This window comes from Micropterus salmoides, unplaced genomic scaffold, assembly GCF_014851395.1.
Source record: "Micropterus salmoides isolate LMB-PRFRI ecotype aquatic unplaced genomic scaffold, ASM1485139v1 Ms_hic_scaffold_11, whole genome shotgun sequence".
NCBI lineage: Eukaryota > Metazoa > Chordata > Actinopteri > Centrarchiformes > Centrarchidae > Micropterus > Micropterus salmoides.
The window spans coordinates 28443006-28453776 of record NW_024040152.1 but is presented as its reverse complement, the minus strand read 5'-3'; the positions used below and the strand labels follow the sequence as shown (position 1 = coordinate 28453776).

At 42.3% G+C, this 10771-nt stretch overlaps 1 protein-coding gene across 1 annotated transcript; it reads right to left on the bottom strand.

The window, feature by feature from the left end:
- Positions 1-1623: 1623 nt before the first annotated feature.
- Positions 1624-10272, bottom strand: tpbgb (trophoblast glycoprotein b). The gene has a single exon (XM_038712112.1). The coding sequence runs from the start codon at positions 9795-9797 to the stop codon at positions 8658-8660; it is 1140 nt and encodes a 379-aa protein (XP_038568040.1). The 5' UTR covers positions 9798-10272; the 3' UTR covers positions 1624-8657.
- Between the last annotated feature and the right edge of the window lie 499 nt (positions 10273-10771).

The window sequence follows — 10771 nt, the reverse complement described above, 5'->3', positions numbered from 1 at the left end:
TGCATCACATGACCTTGTAAAAGCATTGCAGGGCGGACTGATCGAGCTCCTCCTGGCTGTCTTGTTGTCTCTGCTCCCGCTGCCTTGCTATGCTGAGGTCATTACTCACTGTGACACACTACGCTGATCTACATCATATTGCTAAGCGTTTAATATCGTCCCTGCTGACCAAACGCCTTCGCACAACAACCACCAAGAGTACTACCAGGCTGTACTAAATACATAATCAAGATGGTTAAAATGCTTTCCCTTGCATAGTCCTCACACTGCTGTACTTCTTTTGGAAAACTTTTACATTTGGTTGATTAGTTATTGATCATCTCAGTACTTTGAGTAAACACACACAGTATGCAAACAAAATATTTTCCTTTGGTCTAAAGTGCCCAGAACTCAGTGTGACAAACAATACTCAGTTATTTATATGATTAAATTCTTTCCATTGCTGTAGTTATTTTGTCTTTACAAAATTGGAAAGAAAGTGCACACAAAGAACAGACAGCAACCAAGACAATTTTCCATACAGACCTGAGGCTACAGTTATACTCCTCTCTAAATTGGTTTCATTTATTTCTCTCTCTCTCTCTTTCTGAGGTACAGTACTACACCTCAGATTATATAAGAACCCCTCTAGCTTTGCCAGATGGCAAAAATCTGTCACTAAGCTGCCACGGTTTATTCGGACACGAGGGGTAAAATAAACATGTTCACTTGTTCTTGTTTGTGGCTCCTCTCCTAAATGTGGAGAGGAAATGTACACCTCAAGTGGGGTTTAGGTTGGAGCGTATCCACATGGAAATGTTAACATGAAGTGCCTGTTGCTTAGAGGGGCTGGATTTACATAAAGAAAGACTACTACTGTGTCCCCCATTCTGTCTTTATGACTTAAGCTAACGTCTATTTTTAGTGCTTTCACCCCTGGAGTCTTCTTTAAAGAGAGACATGATGAAGAGAGCAGCATAAACACTGACATGAAAGGAACAGATTTTGGGGAATATACTTAGGTGCCATCTTGATAGCTGGGAAGATTGATACCATTCACATAATATCTGTCTCTAAAAATAAATCTACAGCTTGGACATGTTTAGTTTGGCTATCTTCCTGCCAGCATATCCAAAGCTAATTAATCAACGCATTGTATGTTTGTAATCTGCACAAAAACAGAAATGTAGAAATGACAAGTTGTGTATGTTGCGTATGTGTTGGACTATTTCTTGGCTGGGTGCAGAGAATTCCTGAACCTGAACTCAAATAATGAATGAAATTGCAATACATCAGGAATATTTTGCAAGGACATAAGCAATTGGAAAAAACACCTCAAACGGTGAATATTCCAATAACAATGACAGATCTATTTTAATCTTCACACACAAAATAAATTCTATTTTACATTTTTCAGTTAAGACATAAGAGGAAATAATGATTAAAGTAGTTGCCTATTTATTTAATTGCATTTGTAAATACACAATGTGGAACATACAAAAAGAAGCAAAAAAATAGTAGATATACATAAATGTACACCAAAAGTGCCACGTTCTTGTGTCATTGATCATAAATAACACACAGCAATGGTAGTGTTATGACCTGGCTCAAAAGGCCACAACAAAAGGGAGAAACATCAAGGTAAAAGTTTAACAAAATATGTTTATTTAAACCAAAGTTAACCAAATTTAAGAAGTATTTCAAACTAACATTAAAGTATGAGGTATGTAGTCTGTGGTTTCAGTAGTGTCTGTGCAGGATGATGGTGGCATGAATGTATGTATGAACGTGTTGTAGTATGCAAAACAAGATAAATACCACAATGCAATAGTCCAACCAAAGAAAACCAAACTAAATGGGAAACCAGGGAGCCGGCCCGCAGGGAGGTCTGACCTGGCCTCCACAGCAGCCTACTTGCAGAATGAGAAGACAGCCCCAAATACTCTACAGGGCAATTAGCCCAGGTGCCCAGAGTTACTGCAATCAGCTGTTCCTCTAGGAGAAGGGAGAGAGAGGGCGAGAGAGCAAGACAAGCCACACCCACTCATGACCCCATAGGGCGTCACAGTAGCAAATTATATAATTAAGTAAATATATACGTAGCCTAAACACAGTGTTTTCCCCTACAGTCTTATATTTACATTTCTTTGTATAACTGCTGCAGTGATATTACACCTATTACTAAGATAGTGGTTATGCAGCTAACTGATCCTGGCTTCACACATTGAATATAAAAGTGATTAAAGGTAAGTGATTAGTGATCAGACATTGTAAATAGAGCCAAAATAGCAACTGTGTGACTTGTTTACTCAGGACTGTGTGGATTTGATTATGACCCAGTATGAACACAAAGACAGTGTAACTGGACAGTAGAGTAACATTTTTCCATGAGCTCAGAGGTGAAGGTGTTATCTGGTCCAGATCAGTTTTCCCCCGGTTTCCAGACTACCCAATCCATATAGTAGCAGTTTAATAATAATAATAATTGAATGTTTTAAATTTAGCTTCCTTTCTCACAGCCTCATTGTTGTTATCACTATTGTCATTAATTGGTCCAATACCGAGGACCTGTGGAAGTTTAATCATTAACACTCTTCATTATCAGTCTATAAGGATGATTAACACCAGACACCCATCCTGACAGTCTGCTGATCTGATAATTACTTGAAAAAAATGTGACCAAAAACACACATTACATGAATATTTAGAATAAACCACTGAGGCAAGAGACTTAGCTGGAAGAATATATTACCTGTTTTTGTGCAAACATGAACAGCTGTAAAAACTTAGAGGTGGGTTATGGGATTCTGGAGAAATCCAGTACCATGACAAATACCATAATATAGTGCGTACAACAACACAGCAAGTGAACTAACTAACATTAGCTAGATTGTGGGTTAGCAAACTGTCACTATAGTTGCACATGCAGAGAGGACGAGACAGTCACAGAACCAGCACACTTGCTCCAGACAACGATATTCACAACTCTCCTGCTAGCTAACATCACAACAACAACAAACTAAGCTGTCCTTGGCCAAGTCATTTAAATTTACCTGACACAAATCATAGCTGTAATAGTGTTGTGCAGGCCACTTTGTTTGTTTACAGTTTACAGAGCCTGGGCTGTGTTCAAACACCGGACTGTCTTCTTCTTCTTCTTTCAGCGTGCACACAGAACAGACAGCTAGCGGATCGTGAGGTGTTATCCGCTGAATTTGACAAAAAGACGTTTATTGGATTATAATATATACCCCGCTTTTAAGGCCAGCAATCTTTACAGGATGCCCGTCAGGATATCAGCTCATTTAAGAAACAAATTAGTCTAAAAACACTTCATTTTCTGCGAGCACTTGATGGTTGAGCCCAGCATCAGATGTCGGATACATTAATCAGTTTCTAGTGGTTTTAAAATGCAGTAGAAAGGCTACTTGTGTCGCTCATGTTGCAGACAATACAAGAAGCAGGCTGTTTCAAGTTTGAGTTCAAAGAAAATGTATTGAAGGGAAACACTTTTGAGACTGGCCCATTGATCAGATTTACTATTGAGTGCTGACAAATCAACACTGAAAGCATTCATGTGTGCCTGATAGATTGTTAGCTGTGAACTCAGATGTAACACTTTATTTACTATTTTGAGTGAAGACTGACTTTTAAGACTTTGAGATTTATCTAACAGTCTGACCTCTAGATTCATAAGATTGAAATTATACTGAACCGCTCTGATGTAACCTTGTTTATTTTGGTGTGTGGTTTCATTAGATTTTCTTACTATGAAGATTCTAGTTGCCTACTCACAACACTGAGCACGCACGGGAGCATGTGATCTACCAGGAACACAGGACAATTTTGGTATCATAATCAAGATATGTTGATAGGACATACATTTTTCTTTCTGAAAAGTCTTCCAAGAGTAAAGGTCACCCAGGAAAGGTCAGTATGTTATTAACATTTTACACCCTCAACCATGCAGTTACTCAACATTCTTTAAAAACAAACAAGTAACCTTACCTGGCCCTCAGTGTGAGGAATTTTACACATAAAAAGGTAATTCTTAGTATGGATTTTGACATTTCACATCACATTGAGTTGTCTTTGTACAAGTACAGCAAGCAAAGCCACCAGATATCATAGCCTGAGCCATGATGCTGCATCTGCCTCCTGATTCTCTCCCATCTCTGCATTTCCCCATATCTGTCCCTCAAGCACATGTGGCAGATGCTGCACTGCCGAGCTCACTCGGAGAGGACGGAGCGCTGTCAGCTCAGATCCGTCTTCCTTTAGGAGGGAGCTTGTTCATTAAGCCCAACATGGCTCTACAGGAGCCAGGCTTCCACAACACGCTCATGTACGGCATCATAAATCCACATTAGAGGAGCCAAGGCATCTCATGTGGAGGGAGGTTGCAAAAGTGGTGGATGAAGGGGTTGATGACATGTAGTCCAGGCTGTCAGTGCCCAGGGAACAACTGCATACCCACTATATCCACAGGATCAGGCGCAACGGTGGCATGTCAGAGAGATTGCTTTGTTAAATGATCTTAATAATAATTCAGTCTACAATGAATGCCCTGTATAACTGCTATATATGTAACCAGGGTTTTTTTCTAAGGGAAAGGTCAGTGGCTGGGGCCACTTGCCAGGTGTTTGTGGAGCAGCAGACCAGTGCGGTGCGGTGAATGTAATTACGCCACTCCGGCAATCTGATAACCTGCTAGTCTGTCTCTCAACACTAGGAAAGTGCACTGGCATATTAAATGTGGCTCAACAAATGTGGTTGTGAGTGCGGAGCAGTGTCTGTATGTGCAGAGGTAGGGTAGGGCCACTGGGTGAGACAGGGTTTGAATGATAATCGGGTTGGTTTTGAAGGCCAGCATGTTTTTCAACTGTACATGCGCGACTATTCAGTACTTTTAAATTTGACAAATTTCATCCAAAAGAGTTTCAAATATTCTGTTTTGTTTGAAAGACTTCCATCACTAAATCTCACCATTAAAAAGGATAGGTTCAGGTTTTTTCAAGTCTATCTAAATGTAGTAGTCTACTCACTTGCCAATATTTACAAAGTTCAGGTGGAGTCGGTGTTATAGAGGTGTCCTGGTGGACTTTTTATATAGGCCTGCCATTTAAAGGTAAATAATGCACTTTGGTGCGTTTGCTTCATATATGTGGTTGTGTTGGTGCTTTAACTATACTCATTTATATTTCATACCCCTCTTGGAACAGCAGACAGGGATGAGACTTCTGTTCGGGGCTTCTCCTGAGGCTGATACACCCATTGTCTCGAAGGAGGCACCGCCTTAAAGTCTAAAGACAGGGAACAAAAGTCTCCCGTGTGCAGTTAAAGCCATAGATTACATGAAAAATTGTTCGATAATTGGCTGCGGCCTTGCTCTGCGAGATGGACAGTGAACTGGCTGGAGCTAAAATGAGGCTTAAGATATGTGAGTTGTCAAAATCAAGTGGGGATCTCCGAGAGTTTTTTTTTTTTTGTACCTTTTAGTGTTTCTTTTGACAGTGTTTCCTTGTTGAGCTGCAGGGAGGCATAGTAACACAAGGATGAACTTTTGGTCATCAAAAATACTTTGTAAGATCCCCACCTGATTTGTCTAACTCTGCTGACTGCTGAAGCCTCATACTAGCTGTGGCTGAAGTAAGGATTTTATTTTTTTTATTAAACATTGCACAAGAAGGCTTCACTTCACAGCCAGTAAATATAGGCATGTGAGTATTGTGTAAGCCTTTAAAGCCACAGCAAAAACAATAAAGCACATTCATGCTTATTTAATTATCAGGGGCTCCAAATGACCATAAGTTTAATATTAATTACAGTACAAGAATGACTCTCAGTTTATCCATTGTCCTAATGGTGAATGACACTCATTCAACATCTGCTTTAACAACAGATAGAAAAAAAAAAAGAAGAAGAAAAAAATCAACCTCACGGATGTAATGCAATACACCGAGGTGAGGGACTGCTCTGACAAAAGAGTAGCCATGGAATGAAAGCATTGTGTCTGTCTGTAATCATAATAGTCGTGCCTCAGTAGGTCAGATAAACAACAAAGTAGAGGAGACAAAACATGACTCAGTATCTGCAACAAAGCCAGTGTTTAGTGGCAAGAACAAACATCAGTCCTGCTTCCGCCCTAACAGACAGCTGAGAGAGTCCAGGGAGCTGCATCTCAACTGACACCCATAAGTCAATGGCCGGCTGTTTAGACGTCGAAGCTGTTTGGAGACTAGTGTTAACAAGCACAAAGGGGGTGCTTGACAGAACAGAAAGCACTCTCTACACTCATCTATTTGATTCTTCTTCCTTTTCAACTATTCACTCTCTCGCTTGTCTTGTCTCTTTTTTTATCCCCCCCCCTGACTGTAATTACACCTGCTCTGCCAAGCGTAGCTCGAGGTGTGGCTGGGCAAAATCACTTGCTAATATGTATCTGCAGAGTGTGTGAGGAGGAGGAGGACTGCTCACCGGCGGTCTCTGTGGAAACATTAGGTTATAAGTAGCCTCCACCTGTATGTCCCCTCCTGGGACAAAGAGGTAAGGAAACCTCACTTTGGGGAATTCAGTGTGTGCCTGTGACGTGAGGCCTTCCATTTTCAAAATGAACCTGCAAAATCAAAATCATACGAGGATATCAGAGAGCCAGAAATATAGGTCTGATCATCAGAGCGGAAGCCTGAGAAAGACACCACAGAGCCAATGAGAATAATAATCCTGTAAAAAAAAAAAATGTAGCATACAACTACACACTCCTGCTTATCTCTGAGACCGGCAATGCTGTTTTTGAACAAACTTCTCCTAGAGAGATTTCCAGGAGGGAATGTGAAACGTGTGTCGACACGTCTTCAGCTTTCATAGACAGTTCAGCGGCTGCTCTGTTTTTCTGCAGGAGACACACAGAGCATTAAAATCTGCCAGAACACCACACCAGACAGATAGTGTTACACAGCACTTCCCTTCCTCATGTCAAGCGAGCGTAATCAGACACATCCAGAGACAATCAGAATTATGGCGGTTGCAGAATTAAGTTCAAGTTTTTCATACTGAAAGACAAAAGGCGTGCTAGGACGACGCACAACTGCTAGATGCAGTGAGGGGAAGTCTGTGCAGGAGTCATGCTGTTACACTACAAATTACGTGTAGCTTCTGGCTATGCAAGGCCAGTTGTTAAGAGATGGCGTGTGTTTGTGCGAAAGAGTGAGCGCTGGAGGAAGAGGGACATTATTGTCTATCTATCTAGATGTTCTTCAAAAAGCTTACAGTCATTCCTGTGTGCAGACACAACAAACATCTTCATTAATTTAGACAGCAACATGCATGGTATACTCTCCCACGCATTCATTATTGATCACTACTATACTGGATGGCATGAAAAACATCAACTGACAGGTAGAAACACTAATTGAAAACACTTTTTCCAAGGATGCTAGTTCCCCTTAAACAGGCTTACATGAAAAGTAAAGCCGCTTGAGCTCATTTGCATAATACCTCTGTGTGCCCCATGAGAATCACAGGTTCAGTTTGCATTTTGATTAGCATGTCCCACGAAAGAGAATGTACCACCCCCCCCCCCCCAACAGTTTTTGGAGCTGGAGTATATTGAAAGGCTTTCAGTGTTTCACTCTACTGGTAGGGGCTGTTGGATGTGAAACCTGCCCACTGGCTGCAGCTCACAGACTTTATTTTTGGGGAATTTGCTGAGGAGCCACGGATCTTAATCAGATTCACAGCAGGAAGCAAATTGGACATACAAGTTGACTACTGTCATCATCTACAGCCCGACACATCATTTAAATTCAGTCAGCACGCCCGCTAATCTACTTCTAAATTTGACTTCATTTCCCACCGCAGCAACTCACCTGTTAACAGAAAATAGCACCTGAACTGTTGCAGTAGAGATGTAAATGACGAAAGTGCCGACGTTTCACACATTGTTGAACTCGCTGACAACTGGAATAAGGTTTTAGGGTTTGTCAAGCGCTCGCTGGGGCACCGCCTCAGGAAGGAGCGTCTCCCCTGTGTGATCACATTCTTCAGTCTGAAGATTAAATAGGTCCTTATTCGAGACAGATGCCAGCAATCCAGAGGCATTTTATTTAGCTGATTATCTTGACAGAAAAAAGGAGCAATTACATCCACCTACTAAATCCAAAAACTATGCAATGTGCACCATAATCATTAAAAAAAGGCATACTGTATATCACAACTTCACATATTAAAAAAAACAAACTCAAGCAGTATAGCATTTCTCTGCAGAGGCATAATGATGATGCAATGACCAGCAGCTTATGTGTTTTGCCAGGTATTCTTTCACTTTAAAGTCAATGTACTCCATTCGTATTATCCTTTAGGGAACGTAAAAATAGAACATATCACTCTTTGTAGCTCTCCAAAAAAAAAAAAAAACTTTACCATAATTCATTGTCCATGCAATGTTACACGGAAGAAATACAGTTGACATCACAGCTGCCAGGTGCTTTTATAGGACATGCAGCAATGGTTGAATGGTGGTCGTGAGACAGGTTAATCAGGAGCCATGACAGGTGTCAAATCTGAATTGCATCATGAGGAGAAAGTGGGGAAGGGGAGGAAGACTTTCATGCAAATCTTAACAGTTATATGTCACTTAATATCTCACTGCAGGGTCCCAGACAGTGTCCCATCCTCTCTCACACATCCGAATTGATGCTCAGGTTGGCCAAGCGTGGGTCAGAGTTTATCTCATACCTGTAATGGTACCCTTCCATGTGGTCCCTACATGCATCCCGGATGTTGTAAATCCACCGCTTGATGCCTTTTCTGTTCAGGTAGAGCACCAGCAGGAATATGACGCCAATCAGAGCCAGCACCAGCCCCAGGAAAACATAAGAAGTCTCCAGCACGCCCTCCATGTCGCCCGAACACTTAAGCTGCGACTGCTCCACCTGCAGGAGCGGCTGGCGTCTCAGGCCCTTGGGGTCGGCACAGGTGAGGTTCTGCCTGTCAGAGACCTGAGAGGAGTTTTTCAGCCACAACAGCATGTCCTCGATGAAGCAGTCGCAGCGCCAGGGGTTCCCAGCCAGCTGGATGCGGAGACCAGGCTTTAAGCTTAACTCTGCCAGGGAGGTGGTGGGCAGATACCTCAGGCTGTTGTCCCTCAGGTCAAGGTCACGCAGAGGAGGCACTTTCAGCGTCCCGTTCTGAATGGAGATGATGGAGCTGTTCTGCAGGCTTAGGTTGGCCAGGTTGGGGAGGCTGGTGAATGTGTCGTCTGGAAGAATCACAAGGTCATTGTTGGACAGGTCCAAGGCTGTCAGCTGGTGGAGGTTTCCACTCTGTAGGAAGCTTATGTCCACATCCGTGGAGGAATGATTGTGAAAACACCTACTCAGGTTCAAGACCTGCAGTGTATTATTATCAAGGAAAGCTCTTTCACTTAAATACTGAATTTTGTTGTTGCTCAGGTCCAGCCGCACAAGGTTTGGCAAGTTGTCAAATGCCTTTGCATCCACAGACTCCATCTCATTCCCACTGAGATGGAGATCTGTTAACAGTTCCAGGCGGGTTGGGAAGGAGTCCACACTAATGCGGGAAATGTTGTTTCCTGTGACGAACAGGACTTTGGTATTGGTCGGTAAAGAGCGCGGAATTGCGTCCAAGTCCTGGTTTTGGCATTTCACAGTTTGTGAGAAGCACAAACATTTGTCCGGACAGCCGTGACAGGACAGTACGACCGCGAGTAGGAAGAGCAGATGCATCAATCCGGAGTTGTATGTTCTCCCTCGGTTCTCTCCGCGGTTACTTCCACACGACGTGCTCAAAAGGCGCATATTGGGCTTTACAAATCTGTCGGCGCAGACCGTGCGTAAAGATTGAACAATCCAACTCAGTCACCACTTTGTTCTTCCACGGGGAGCAAGGGAAAGTTTTTCAACTATGTTTACCGCCTTTATCCCTTCGAAAAGTGCTACCAGTTCTAACTCAGACTCCATATAACTATCCCAAAAACACCCTGCTTTAGGATACGTCTACATTTCCTTGAAGATGAAGGTGATGTGGGCGAATTCAACCCGCAAACTTCTAGCCTATCCTCTTCGTTTGTTTCACAGACGTCACGCTTCTGGCTTATATTAAAAAAAAAGCTCCAGCCCCGACAAAACAATTTAGTCCGATGCAGAATGTTACAATAACTTACTCGGGCAACTGGTTCCGAAACCAGACAATGCTCCCTGTTTCCCAAAGGTGTCGCGTAGTATATGCGTACTTCCAACCTACCGTTCTCCTAAACGTAAGGAGAGTCTGGAGGGAAAGAAAGACGAAACACAGCAGCATAGTGCAGACCATTGGAAGGAGGGAACATACCATTGTTCAGCAAAAGGGGGGAGGACAGAAAATTCCCAAGTTTATTTTGATTTTAACGTAACCTCTGCACCCATGGTGATGTCACACAGGATTTTTTATATTGATCTCAACTTGATTGTCAAACATATAATTGTGAAAATCGCAACCAGTTTGCCTAAAAATGACCTGGCCCGGTTGCTTGGGGTCCAGAGACCTCCAGGGGCCCCTGAGGGGGCTCCAGTGACGCCCTAAGATGAGGCTGCAGTCTGTTTAATACAGTGTAGTGAAATATCCCCGACCAGAGATTTACACAAAAGTAATGATAACTTGATGATAGCGCCATGCTTTATCATTATCAATGACAAACACATTTTTTGGAAATGTTCCTGTGGGAACACCAGTCTGATCTATTACTGTAGGCCTTTCCATATCTAATCCAGTTCAACAGAAAATCCATTTGATA

Coding starts and splice junctions, on each gene's coding strand:
- tpbgb (XM_038712112.1), bottom strand. CDS start 9,797: ATGCGCCTTTTGAGCACGTCGTGTGGAAGTAACCGCGGAGAGAACCGA.